Below are 14,816 nucleotides of genomic sequence, written 5' to 3'. Positions count from 1 at the left end.
AGATCTTAGCTATTGTAAATTGTGCTGCTATGAACAGAGGGGTGCATATATTCCTTCTGATTGTTATTTCAGGTTTCTTAGGATATATTTCCAGAAGTGGGATCACTGGGTCAAATGGCAGTTCCACATTTAATTTTTGAGGAAACTCCATACTGTTTTCCATAATGACTGCACAATTAGGCATCCCACCAGCAGTGTACTAGCATTCCCTTTTCTCTACTTTGTTGCCAGCACTTGTCACTTGTTGATTTGTTGATGATAGCCTTTCTGACAGCTGTGAGGTGATACCTTGTTGTCATTTTAATTTGCATCTCTCTGATGATCAGTGACTTTGAGCATTTTGTCATGTTTCTTGGCCATCTGTGTGTCCACTTTGGAGAAGTGTCTGTTTAGGCCCTTTGCCCATTTTTTATTTGGGTTGTCTTTCTTTTGTTAAGTTGTATGAGTTCCTTATATATTTTGGATATTAACCCTTTATCAGATGTGACATAGCCAAATATGTTCTCCCATACAGTAGGCTCTCTTTTCATTTTGTTGATGGTTTCTTTTGCTGTGCTTTTTATTTTGCTTTTTATTTTATTTTTATTTTGCTTTTTATTTTCTTTTTGATGTAGTCCCATTTGTTTATTTTCTCCTTATTTTCCCTTTCCCTAGGAGATGTATCTGTAAACATATTGCTACAAGAGATGTCTGAGATTTTGCTGCCTGTGGTTTCTTCTAGGACAGTGGTCGGCAAACTCATTGGTCAACAGCGCCAAATATCAACAGTACAAAGATTGAAATTTCTTTTGAGAGCCAAATTTTTTAAACTTAAACTTCTTCTAACACCACTTCTTCAAAATAGACTCACCCAGGCTGTGGTATTTTGTGGAAGAGCCACACTCAAGGGGCCAAAGAGCCGCATGTGGCTCACGAGCTGCAGTTTGCTGACCACGGTTCTAGGATATTTATGGTTTCACAACTTACATGTAAATCTTTTATCCATTTGAATTTATTCTTGTGTATGCTATAAGTTGGTGATCTAGTTTCATTTTTTCACATGTATCTGTCCAATTTTCCAAACTTCATTTATTGAAGAGACTGTCTTGACTCCATTGTATTTTCTTGCCTACTTTGTCAAATTTTAATAGAGTGTAAAGGCTTGGTTCAATTTCTAGGGTCTCTTTTCTGTTCCATTTATCTACATGCCTGTTTTTGTGCCAATGCCAGGCTGTTTTGATTACGGTGGCTTTGTAGTATAACTTGATATCTGGTATTGTGATTCCTCCAATTACGTTCTTCTTTCTCAAGTTTGCTGCAGCTATTCGGGGTCTTTCTGGTTCCATATAAATTTTTGGAGTATTTGTTCTAGATCTGTGAAATATGCTATTGTTATTTTAATAGGGATTTCATTGAATTTGTAGATTGATTTGGGTAGTATGGACATTTTAATGATATTAATCCTATTAATCTGTGAACACTGTATTTTTCCCCACTTATTTACATCTTGCTCTATCTCTTTTTTCAATATCCTATAGTTTTCCCAGTATACGTTTTTTACTTCCTTGGTTAAGTTTATTCCTAAGTGTCTTAATATTTTTTTTGAAATGGTAAGTGGAATTGTTTATTTTGTTTCTGTTTCTGAGAATTCATTATTGATGTATAAAAAAGCCATCAATTTTTGGGTGTTGATTTTGTATTCTGCTACATTGCCAAATTCATTTATTAAGTCTAGTAGTTTTTTTGGTGGAGTCTTTAGAGTTTTCTATGTACAATATTATGTCTTCTGCGAATAATGAGAGTTTTACTTCCTCATTTCCAATTTGGATACCTTTAATTTCTTCTTGTCTGATCGCTGTGGCCAAGACTTCCAGTACTGTGTTGAATAACAGTGGTGAAAGCAGACATCCCTGTCTCATTCTTATTTATAGGGGAAATGGTTTTAGTTTTTGCCCATTGAGTATGTTTGGTGTAGTTTTGTCACATATGGCCTTTATTATGTTGAGATATGCTCCCTCTATTCCCACTTTGCTGAAAGATTTTATAAAAAACTAGAGGCCTGGTGCAAGAAATTTGTGCACGGGGTGGGGGGTGCCCCTCAGCCCAGCCTGTGCCCTCCCTCTCACAATCTGGGACTGCTTGCTCCTAACCGCTTGCCTGCCTGCCTGCCTGATTGCCCCTAACCATTTCTTCCTGCCAGCCTGATCGCCCCCTAACTGCTCCTCTGCTGGCCTGATTGACACCTAATGGCCCAATCGCCCCCAGCTGCCCTCCCCTGCCAGCCCAATCGCCCCCAACTGCCATCCCCTGCCAGCCTGATCGCCCCTAACTGCCCTCCCCTGCAGGCCTGGTCACCCTCAACTGCCCTCCCCTGCTGGCCTGGTCGCCCCCAGCTGTCTTCCCCTGCAGGCCTGGTTGCCCCAGCAGCCCTCCGCTGCAGGCCTGGTTGCCCACAACTGCCCTCCCCTGCAGGCCTGATCTCACCTCCAACTGCCCTCCCCTGCCTGCCATCTTGTGGCAGCCATCTTATGATGATGTGAGGGCAGCCATCTTGTGGTGGCCATCTTGTGGCGACATCACGTGAGGCCACCTAGGCTTTTATTATATAGGATGGGTGTTAGATTTTGACGAATGCTTCTTCTGCATTATTTGATATGATTGTGTGATTTCTGCCTTTCAATTTGTAATATATCACATTTATTGATTTCATCATATTGTACCAGCCTAGCATCCCTGGAATAAATCCCACTTGGTCATGTTGTATGATCTTCTTAATATATTGCTTGATCTGATTTATTAGTATTTTTGAGTATTTTAGCATCTATGTTCTTCATAGATATTGGTCTGTAATTCTTTCTTTGCAGTGTCTTTATCTGGTTTTGGAATTAGGATAATGCCGGCCTTATAAAAAGAGCTTGGATGTGTTCCTTCCTCTTGGATTTTTTGGGAATAGTTTGAGTATATTAGTATTAGTTCTTCTTTGAATGTTTGATAAAACTGCCCTGTCAAACTGTCCAGACCTAGGCTTTTGTTTGCTGAGAGTTTTTTGATTACTGCTTCCACTTCCTCAGTTGTTACTAGCCTATTCAGGTTTTCTGATTCTTCCTGATTCAGTTTTGGGAAATTGTATTTTGCTAGGAATTTTTCCATTTCATCCTCATTGTCCATCTTGTTGGCATATAGTCGTTCATAGTATTTGCTTATAAACCTTTGTATTTCTGTGTTGTCAGTTGGTATTTTATTGCTTTCATTTCTTATTTTACTTATTTGGGTCCTCTCTCTTTGTTTCTTGATGAGTCTGGCTAACGGCTCATCGATATTGTTTTTCCTTTCAAAGAACCAGCTCTTGGTTTCATTTAATGTGTGTGTGTGTGTGTGTGTGTGTGTGTGTGTGTGTGTGTGTGTTTTAGTCTTCATGTCATTTATTTCTGCTTTAATCTTCATTATTTCTTTCCTACTTACTCTGGGCTTTTCTTGTTCTCTTATTAGTTCTTCAAGTTGTAGGATTAAAAGGTTTATTATTAATTTTTTGTGTTTTTTGAGGTAGGCCTGTAGTGCTATGAATTTCCTCTCAGAACTGCTATAACTGTGTCCCATAAATTTGGGGTTGTTATGTCTTCATTTTCATTTTTTTCCAGAAAGATTTTTATTTCTTTCTTGATCTCATTGGTAAACCATTCATCCTATATAATCATCCTATATAATAAAGAGGTAATATGCAAATTGACCATCACTCCAACACACAAGGTGGCCAGCAGGGGAGGGCAGTTGTGGGCAATCAGGTCAGCAGGGGAGGGCAGTTGGGAGGGACCAGGCCTGAAAGGGAGGGCGGTTAGTGGTGACCAAGCCGGCAGAGGAGGTCAGTTGGGGGTGACCAGGCCTGCAGGGGAGGGCAGTTGGAGGGGATCCAGGCCTGCAGGGAAGGGCAGTTGGGGGGAACCAGGCCAGCAGGGGAGGGCAGTTGGGAGGGACCAGGCCTGCAGGGGAGGGCAGTTCAGGGGGACCAGGCCTGAAAGGGGGGGCAGTTAGGGGCCGTTGTGCCGGCAGGGGAACAGTTAGGTGTCGATCAGGCTGGCAGGGGAGTGGTTAGGGGGTGATCAGGCTGGCAGGCAGAAGTGGTTAGGGGCAATCAGGCAGGCAGGCAGGCAAGCGGTTGGGAGCCAGCAGTCCTGGATTGTGAGAGGGATGTCCAACTGTCCAACGGGCAGTTGGACATTCCTTGAGGGGTCCCAGATTGGAGAGGGTGCAGGCTGGGCTGAAGGACACCCCCCCGCCTCTGTGCACGAATTTCGTGCCCTGGGCCTCTAGTTGTTTATTAAGATGCTATTGAGCCTCCTTGGGTTAGAATGTTTTGGGATGTTTTTACTGTAGTTGATTTCTAATTCCATTCCATTGTGATCTTAGAAGATGCTTGATATGATTGCAATCTTCTTTTTTTTAAAATTTAAATTCTTTATTTTTTAAAGTATTACATATGTCTCCTTTTTCACCCATTGGCCTCTCCCCATCCACTCCCACTCCCCAGCACATGCCCTTACCCCCCTACTGTCTCTATACATTGGTTATGCTTATATGCATGCATACAAGTCCTTTGGTTGATCTGTTACCCCCTCTCCTCCCTTGCCTTTCCTCTAAGGTTTGACATTTGTTCGATGCTTCTATGTCTCTGAATCTATTTTTGTACATCAGTTTATGTTATTATATTCCACATTCATTTATTTTTAGATTTAATTGTTGATAGGTATGTATTTGTTGCCATCTTGTTCATATTCTTTACCTTTTTCTTTTAACTCTTCTTCCTCTTCTTAAAGAACAACCTTCAACATTTCATGTAATACTGGTTTGGTGGTGATGAACTCCTTTAGCTTTTTCTTGTCTGTGAAGCTCTTTATCTGACCTTCAATTCTAAATTATAGCTTTGCTGGGTAGAGTAACCTTGCTTGTATGTCCTTGCTATATTCATCACTTTGAATATTTCTTGCCACTCCCTTCTGGCCTGCATAGTTTCTGTTGAGAAATCAGCTGACAGTCCTATGGGCATTCCCTTGTAGGTAACTAACTGCTTTCCTTTTGCTGCTTTTAATATTCTTTCTTTGTCTTTAGCCCTTGGCATTGTATTTATGATGGGTCTTGGTGTGGTCCTCTTTGGAATTCTCTTGTGGGATTCTCTGTGTTTCCTGGACTTGTAAGTCTATTTCTTTCATGAGGTGCCAGAGGCTAAAGCAAACAGCAGTTAGCATAAGAAAGAGACATATGAAGACCAATAGAATTTGATATTCTGCAGGGCTGAATATCAGCACCAGCTGTGATTGCGATGGCTCCAGGTGATTTTCTGACCTGATAATCTACATTATTTACCAAACTTTACCTTTGATCTGCCTGTATGCATTACTAAAGGGAAAATATGTATTCAAAGCAAATAAAAACGGACTAGGTCAGGACTCAGTATTCCTATTCACAAAAGAGTTTCCACCTGGCCCCCCAATGCCTTCCAAATTCATATTTTTGTATAGTGTATTTAATGTGTTGTCGGCCCTCCTTCAAGTCATCCTGAACCCATCACACAGGTCATGGCAACCAGGTAGGGGAAGTTTTCTGTCATTATTTCTTCAAATAGGTTTTCAATATCTTGCTCTCTCTGTTCCTTCTGGCACCCCCATAATGCTAAAAATGGTATTCTTGAAGTTGCCCCAGAGGCTCCTTACACTAGCTTCATATTTTTGGATTCTGGGGAGTTTTTTGCTTACTCATATTTCAAATCGTTGATTTGATTCTCGGAATCCTCTTCTCTACTGTTGAATCGCTGTCTATTGTTCTTTATTTTAGTCAGTGTATGCTTAATTTCTGAATGGTCCTTTTCCATATATATACATACACACACATATACATATATATATATCTATACACACACACACACACACACACACATATATATTTGCCATTCTCACTAAGATCCTTGAAAGTCTTACTAAGTCCATTAGAGGTTTCTAGAAGATTTTTGAATAACTTTATAACCGTCGATTTGAACCCTTAGTTCATTTGTGACATGTTTGTCTCCGCATTTTGGTTGCTTCCCTGTGTTTGTTTCTATGTGTTGGGTAAAGCTACTATGTCTCCTTGAGTTGGTAGAGTGGCCTTGTGTAGTAGGTATTCTATAAGGTCCAGTTGCTCAGCCTCCCTAGTCACCTTAGCTGGGAGCTCTAGGTTCATCCCTTTGTGGGCTGTGAGCACCATTTTGTTTTAGTTGAGACTTGATTCCTATTGGTGTCACTGGGAGGAATTGACTTCCAGGCCAACTGGCTGTGAAGATCAGCTGCGACTACATTGGGAGAGGTGCTGTGAAGGAGACACCCCTATGGAGCAGGACTTGCTTTAGTGGGGCTTTGGTGCTCACTGATTCTGCCCCTTGAGTGTGTCACTTGTGGATGTGTAGAGTTGTAATCTGGTATGGTTTAACACTGACCACTGGGTATACTGGCTCTTGGGTGTCCAGGGAGGTGCAAAGTCAGCCACTGATGGGCCACCCTGCAGGAACTACAGAGAGAACTGCAGATTCCTCCTCTTTGCATCGGGTTTGGAAGTGCCCAGATGAGGCCCAAGTATGAATCAAGCCAGGCTGGTCCTGGTGCTGGGTCTTGGGCTTTTAGGTTTGGGGCTCCTTGACCTAGCTGCAACTTGTTTTGAGAGATTTTATGCTCCTGAGCAGGGACAGTCCATTCAAATGCAAAAGCCTGTGCACCCAGCTTGAATTTGGTTGTAAATTGGATGAGGCCGGGTGTTAGGGAATCACGAGGGGGGAGCAAACAGAAATGGCTGCCAGTCAGTCCTTCGATCAAGGAGGTCCCAGCACAGGAACAATGATCCCTGCGAGCACCTTTGTCTGGGAGAAAGCGGCCTCAGTTCCTTCCCGGATGTCAGACAATCCAGTTCCTCCTCGTATGTGTCTGTGTTCCCTTGTGCCTCATCCTAGTGCTGGAACTCAGAGGGGGCGGGAGGAAGCGGGACCTTGTAAGTTCAGTTCATGGTGCTGGTCTTTTAAGAGGAACAGCTGGGTCTCCAGCAGCCTCTGTGTCACAGAGCCCCAGTCCACACTAGTTTTTACAGCCTGCAGTTCTTACTGTCCGTAGGGACTTCTTTTCTCAGCTCTGGGACCGTGGGCTGAGGGTCTGGTGTGGGGCTGGGACCCCTTTCTCCTCTGGTTGGCCTCCGCAGGTGCGATCTCCCTCCCAATTAAAAAAGTAGATTTTTTAATCTACTCATCTGCTAAGTGCCCATCAGCAGATGAGTAGATTAAAAAACTGTGGTATGCCAAAACCGGTTTGGCTCAGTGGATAGAGCTCGGCCTGCAGACTGAAGGGTCCCGGGTTCGATTCCTGTCAAGGGCATGTACCTTGGTTGCGGGCACATCCCCAGTGGGAGGTGTGCAGGAGGCAGCTGATCGATGTTTCTAGCTCTCTGTCCCTCTCCCTTCCTCTCTGTAAAATATCAATAAAATATATTTTTAAAAAAACACACACAAAAAAAAACAAAACCAAAAAACAACAACTGTGGTATATCTACACAATGGAATACTATGCTGCTATAAAAACAAAGGAACTTTTACTATTTGCAACAGCATGGATGGACCTGAAGAGCATTATGCTAAGCGAAATAAGCCATTCGGAGAAAGATAAATATCACATGATCTCACTCATTTATGGAATATAAAGAACAACATAAACTGATGAACAAAAATAGATCCAGAGATAGAGAAACACCAAATGGACCGTCAAACCTCAAAGGGAAGGCAGGGGAGGGTGAGAAGGGGTGTAAGAGATCTACCAAAGGACTTGTATGCATGCATATTAGCATAACCAATGGACATGGACACTGGGGGGTGGGAGTGGCCGGGGAGGGGTATATAGTACTGTAAACAATAAAAACACACACTCAAAAACGGCACATGTGGGTGCCGGACTAGCCTGTTTTGCAACTCCGCACCTCCTACCAGTCTTAGTGCTCTTTCTTCTTTACTTCTCTAGTTGTAGGACTTCCATTCAGCCAGCTTTCCAGCGGTTCTGGATGATGTTTTTTTCTGTATTTGAGTTGTAATTTTGATGTGGTTGTGGGAGATGGTGAGTACAGGCATTTACTTATGCCTCCATCTTCCTATCCTGATTGCAATCTCCTTTAACTTGTTTTGTGTCTAAAATATAGTCTGTTCTTGTGAATGATTCTTGTGTACTTGAGAAGAATGTATATTCTGCAGTGTTGGGGTGAAATGTTCTATAAATATCAATTAAATCCATCTGATCCAGTGTGTTCTTTAGAGCACTGTTTTCTTGTTAATTTTTTGTCTGTAAGATCTATCCAGTGAAGTCAGTGGGGTGTTAAAGTCCCCTACTATGACAGTGTTGTTGTCAAACTCTCCCTTAAAGCCCTTAAAGTTTTTTTTTATACATTTAGGTGCTCCTATATTGGGTGCATGTATGTTTATCAGGTTATATCCTCTTGTTGGATTGGTCCCTTTAGTATTATGTAGTGACCTTTGTTGTCTCTTGTGATGGAGTTCATTTTGTGATGAAGTTCATTTTGAAGTCTATTTTGTCAGATATGAGTATTGCTACTCCAGTTCCCCACCCCCCCTCCCCCCGTTTGTTTTACCATCCCTTCACTTTCATCCTGTGTGAGTCTTTTGTTCTGAGGTGAGTCTTTTGTAGACATCATGTAGTTGGGTCATGTTTTTGTATACATTCAGCTACCCTATGTCTTTTGATTGGAGCATTTAATCTTTTGAAGGTAATTATTGATAGGTACTTCTTTATTGCCATTTTAATTCTGTATGCTTAGGTTTCTCTCTATTTCTTCTTTTCTTTACAGTAGTCCCTTTAGCATTTCTTATAATGCTGACTTGGTGGTAATGTACTCCTTAGCCTTTTTTTTTGTGTGTGAGAAGCTCTTTATTTGACCATCTACTTCGAATGAAAGCCTTGCTAGATATAATAATCTTGGTTTCAGATCCATGCTTTCCATTATCTTAAGTACTTAATGACATTACCTACTGGCCTGTAGAGTTTCTGATGAGAAATCAGTTGATAGTCTTATGGGAGCTCCTTTGTAGGTAACAAATTGCTTTTCTCTTGCTGCCTTTAAGATTCTATCTTTGTCTTTAATTTTTGGCATTTTAATTATGATGTGTTTGGGTCTGGGCCTGTTTGGGTTCTTCTTGCTTGGTGTTCTCTGTGCCTCTTTGACTTGTGTGACTTTTTCCTTACCAGGTTAGGGAAGTTTTCTGCTATTATTTCTTTAAACACATTCTTTATCCATTTCTCCCTTCCTGCCTCCTCTGACATACCTGCCATTGGAATATTTTACCTTTCATGTTGTCCCACAGCTCCCTTAAGCTATTCTTTTGTTTTTTAATTGTTTTTTTTCATTTTTATTTTTGGTTCTCTGATTGAGTGATTTTCTTTCTACCCTGTCCTCTAATTCCCTGATTCAATCCTCAGCTTCCCCTAATCTGTGTTCTTTATTATGAGCTGTACTTCCAAAAAAAATCTTTTCTTTACAAAAAAAAATGAAGGATAGATTTAATCTCTTTAATATTATTTAACATTATTTAATACTGACCAATAGAAAGACTATTCCACATGTTAAGTTATACTACTAATATATTCTTTTATTTTTATTTTTTAGAGGGAGAGAGGGGTAGAGGCAGCCCTGGGGATAGAATGGTATGGGGAAAGGTGCAGTGTGGCTCCTCTGTACTACTAATATTTTACATATAGTTAATTGTGATGTGGTATTTATTTACTTATTTATTTTCAATTTTTTTTTGTTAATCCTCACCTGAGGATATTTTTCCATTGGTTTTTAGAGAGAGTGGAGAGAAAGGAGGAGAGAAAGAGAGGAGAGAAAGGAGGAGAGAAAGAGAGAAACATGGATTTGTGAGAGAATATCTATTGGTTGTCTCCTGAATGCGCTCTGACAAGGACTGTGGATCAAGCCTGCAACTGATGTAAGTGCCCTTGACTGAAATTGAGCCTAGTACTCTTCAGTCTGTAGGTTGACGCTCTATCCGCTGAACCAAACCAGCTAGGGCTATTTATTTGATTTTGATACTCACCTGAGGTTACGTTTTTTATTGATTCTACAGAGAGGGAAAGACAGTGGAAGAGAGGGGGAAGAGAAGGAGAGAGAAACATCAATGTGAGAGAGAACCATTTATTGGTTGCCTCCCACACACACCCAGAGAGTGGGATTGAACCTACAACCTAGGTATGTGGCCCTACTGGGAATCAAACCTACGACCCTTCGGTACACAGGACAATGCTTCAACCAACATATCCACTCCATCCAGGGTGCTATGTGGTGTTTTTAAGTAGTGCTTTAAATAGTTTTAATTATGAAACATTTCATACTAACAAAAAGTTTATAAATGATTAAGGGATGAGGATTAATAAAATTAATATGTATATATCTTGGGACTCAAACATTTTTTGTTATTATATGTTTATTTCTAGTCTGCAGAGGCAAGATTTTTTAAAGGAAAGAAATGGGGAAAAAATAGATACAGAGGCAAAGAAGCATTGAACAGACTGTCAAACTACAGCGGGAAGGTAGGGGAGGTTGCGGGGGGGCCTCTAAGAGATCAACCGAAAGACTTGTATGCATGCATATAAGCATAACCAATGGATACAAGACACTGGGGGGGGGGGGGCAGGTAAAGGCATGTACTGGGGGGTAGGGGAGGCCGGGGGGAGGTCAATGGGGAAAAATAAAAGGAGACACATGTACTACTATTTGTAATACTTCAAACAATAAAAAAAAAAATGTATGTATCTACTATCCCAATCCTTGAAAAGTTCACAGCCAACACTTTAATTTTCTCTTATGTCACTCCTAGATTTCTACATGATTCTACCTGCTTAACAATAATAATTCCTACTTTTTTAAAGTTATACTTCCAACACACATATATATGTATAAACATATACATATCTCTAGAAAATATATTATTATTCTTTTTAAAAAAATCTTTATTGTTCAGAGTATACAGATGTCTCCTTTGTCTCTCCAACCCAGTTACCACCCTGCTCCAGGCATTCACCATCCTACTCTGTGTCCCTAGATATAAGATCTTTCGTTAATCTCTTCCTGCCCCCTCTCCTGCCTTCCTTCTGAGATTTGTCAGTCTATTTTATGCTTCCATGCCCCTCGTTCAATTTTATTCATCAGTTTATTTTGTTCATTACATTTCTTACTCATTTATTTTGTTTTTCAGGTTCACTTGTTGATAGATATGTATTTATTATCACTTTGTTGTTCATAATTTTTATCTTTACCTTTTTCTTCCTCTTAATACCCTTCAGCATTTCATATAATACTGGTTTGGCGGTGATGAACTTCTTTAGCTTTTTCTTATCTATGAAGCTCTTTGTCTGACCTTCAATTCTAAATGTAGCTTTGCTGGGTAGAGTAATCTTGGTCGTAGGTTCTTGCTATTCATCACTTTGATTATTTCTTGCCACTCCCTTCTGGCCTGCATAGTTTCTGTTGAGAAATCAGCTGACAATCGTATGGGTGCTCCCTTGTAGGTAACTAACTGTTTTTCTCTTGCTGCTTTTAAGATTCTCTCTTTGTCTTTTGTTCTTGGCATTTTAATTATGATGTGTCTTGGTGTGGTCCTCTTTGGATTCCTCTTGTTTGGGGTTCTCTGCGCTACCTGGACTTGTAAGTGTATTTCTTTCACCAGGTGGGGGAAGTTTTCTGTCATTATATCTTCAAATAGGTTTTCAGTTTCTTGCTCTCTCTCTTCTCCTTTTGGCACCTGCATAATGTGAGTATTAGTATGCTTGAAGTTGTCCCAGAGGCTTCTTACACTATCTTCATATTTTTGGATTCTTTTTTCTTTTTGCTCTTCAGACTGGGTGTTTTTGGCTTCCTTATATTCCAGATTGTTGATTTGATTTTTTTTATTGTTTAAAGTATTACATATGGCCCAGGCGCACGAGCGGCGCGGGGACTCCGGGCCCCGGCGGCGGCCCATGGGGTGTGAGGCATGAGGCCGCAGTCTGCCTGGGGCTTGAGGGCTGGGGGGAACGGGGCGGGGAGATGGATAAACTGACCATCATCTCAGGATGTCTCTTTCTCACCGCCGATATCTTCACCATCGCCAGCATCGCCAACCCCAACTGGATCAACACCGGGGAGTCCGCGGGAGCACTCACTGTGGGCCTTGTGTGACAGTGTCAAACAATCCATGGACGAGACCGAATGTGCATCCCACCTCGGCTTCTCCCGGAGTGGGTCACCACACTGTTTTTTATCTTCATGGGAATCATTTCATTGACTATCACATATGGTTTGCTGGTGGCTTCCCACTGGTGAAGAGAAGCTACAAAATATGCTCGATGGATAGCATTCACTGGAATGACCCTTTTCTGTATGGCTGCCCTAATATTTCCAATAGGATTATATATCAGTAAAGTTGGAGGTCAACCTTATAAATTACCCAACAACACAGTAGCTGGGTCATCATATGTACTTTTTGTGTTACCGATTTTCTTTACAATTGTAGGACTTCTGTTTGCTGGCAAAGTTTGTTTACCAGGCTGATGAATGTCTAAATTGCTTGACATTTTAATTATTTTTTATTTTATTTAAATTTTTTATTTTTGGAGGGTGGGGAGGACAAAGGCAAGGCATCTGAGTAGTCCTGGCTTAGAAGGATGCTTAGATGAAACTGATGCTGAAAAGAAAAAGGAAAAAAAGCTTTGATTTGTTCTCACTATGCACTTTGGATTTTTTAAAAAAGAGAGCCTTTTCCATAACCAAATACAGATGATATTGACTAACCCCCTGAGCATATTTTCAGGCTGTCAGGCCTGCACTGTGGTAGTCGCCTAGTAAGGTACAATGCTTTCTGCTGAAAAGCATGTGACCCTTTGTGACTCTGTTGTTCCGTTTTTAACGTCTAATGATTCATTTGAGGAAAAAAATTCTAAGTATTTATGAAACATGGTCTACCAGAGGGATGCAAGAGAAGTTCCTATGGGGCTGGCCTCACCTCCTAAGAAATTAGTGTTCACAGCTTCCTTGTAGTCATATGAGCCTGTGGCACCAGAGGGGATTGCCGTTGCATTACTGCACCAAGAAGCCAATAGATCAAAACTTGTTTGCTAAAATGTATGTAAAAATACTGAAATTCCCTATTCTCTGTGTACAAAAAAAATAAAACACTAAGAAACAACAACAACAAAAAAAGTATTACATATGTCTCCGTTTTCCCCCATTGACCCCCCCTGCCACTCCCAACCCTGAGGGCAAGCCCCCATTGCCCCAGTGTCTGTGTCCATTGGTTATGCTAATATGCATGCATACAAATCCTTTCGTTGCTCTCTAACCTCCCCTCCCCTGCCCCTTGTCTCTGGATCTATTTTTGTACATCAGTTTATGTTAATCATTATATCTCACATATAAGTGAGATCATGTGATATTTATTTTTCTCCAACTGGCTTATTTTGCTCAGCATAATGCTCTCCAGTTCCATCCATGCTGTTGCAAATGATAAAATTCCTTCTTTTCATAGCAGTGTAGTATTCCATTGTGTAGATATACCACAGTTTTCTAATCTACTCATCTGCTGATGGGCATTTAGGCTGTTTCCAAATCTTAGCTGTGGTAAATTGTGCTGCTATGAACATAGGAGTGCATATATCCTTTCTGATTTGTGTTTCTGTTTTCTTGGAATATATTCCTAGAAGTGAGATTACTGGGTCAAAGGAAGTTCCATTTTTAATTTTTAGAGGAAACACCATACTGTTTTCCACAGTGGCTGCACCAGTCTGCATTCCCACCAGCAGTGCACGAGGGTTCCTTTTTCTACACATCCTCACTAGCACTTCTCGTTTGTTGATTTGTTGATGATAGCCATTCTGACAGGTGTGAGATGGTACCTCATTGTCGTTTTGATTTGCATCTCTTGGATGATTAGCGACTTTGAGCATGTTTTCATATCTCTCTTGCCCTTCTGTATGTCCTCTTTAAAAAAGTGTCTACCGTGTTTCCCCGAAAATAAGACAGTGTCTTATATTAATCTTTGCCCCCAAAGACACACTAGGTCTTATTTTCAGGGGATGTCTTATTTTTCCATGAAGAAGAATACGGTACACATTTATTGTTAAATGAAAATAAAGGAAATTTATTACCTGTATACGGTATGGTAGTACGGTAGTTGTCAACACAAACCAGACAAACTGAGAATCCTACAGTATCAAGAATTTACTCATTTATTCAGTGACAATCATGTCATCATCTTCTGGAGCATCATCATAACAATCCAATTCCTGAATTTCCTGGTGAATTTCTTGTGACTCCATTTCTTTCAGAATCAGTGGACCAAATCTCTCATGTTTAGCAATAGCACTGTCTTTAAATGAGTACTTGTTGCCAAGGTAGCCTGCTCGCAGTGCATTTGCAATGCAACTGTCAGTGATTTTCTCCCATGAATCCTTCACCCAAGTCACAACTTCTTGCAGTTTAGGTTTCACAAAGTTTCCACGCTGATTTCTCTCCATTCTATTTTCAATGTAGTCATTAATTTCCATGCGCAAATTGTCTTTGAATGGCTTGTTTATTGCAATATCAAGAGTCTGGAGATAGGCCGTCATTCCTGCGGGAATCATTATCTGATCTATTTTTCTTTCGTGAAGAAATGTCTTCATGTCTTTAGCGCGGTGAGTGCTGGCTACATCCCAGACTAGCAGACCTCTTTGGCTCCCTCGCATAACAAATGGCAGCATTAAATCGACCCACTTCCTTATAACTGCTTGTGTGGCCCAGGCCTTTTCAGTTTC

General features: G+C 40.9%; 1 protein-coding gene across 15 annotated transcripts in view; it reads left to right on the top strand.

Annotated features, from left to right (window-relative positions):
* The window catches only part of BCL2L13 (BCL2 like 13), a 304,446-nt gene that overhangs the window by 117,859 nt on the left and 171,771 nt on the right, over positions 1–14,816 (top strand). Inside the window, exons 7-8 of one of the 15 annotated variants that reach the window (XM_080658714.1) lie at positions 10,482–10,577; positions 12,138–13,184. The exons of the other annotated variants lie outside the window; for them this stretch is intronic. Of the exons in view, the coding sequence (XP_080514840.1) occupies positions 10,482–10,577; positions 12,138–12,446 (405 nt within the window). The 3' untranslated portion in view covers positions 12,447–13,184. Of the gene's footprint in view, positions 1–10,481; positions 10,578–12,137; positions 13,185–14,816 lie in introns of those variants that run through there. 15 annotated transcript variants of the gene reach the window in all.

This window comes from Plecotus auritus (genome assembly GCF_963455305.1).
Source record: "Plecotus auritus genome assembly, chromosome: 3".
In the NCBI taxonomy this organism is placed as follows: domain Eukaryota; kingdom Metazoa; phylum Chordata; class Mammalia; order Chiroptera; family Vespertilionidae; genus Plecotus; species Plecotus auritus.
This window is presented reverse-complemented; position numbering and strand designations above follow the sequence as displayed.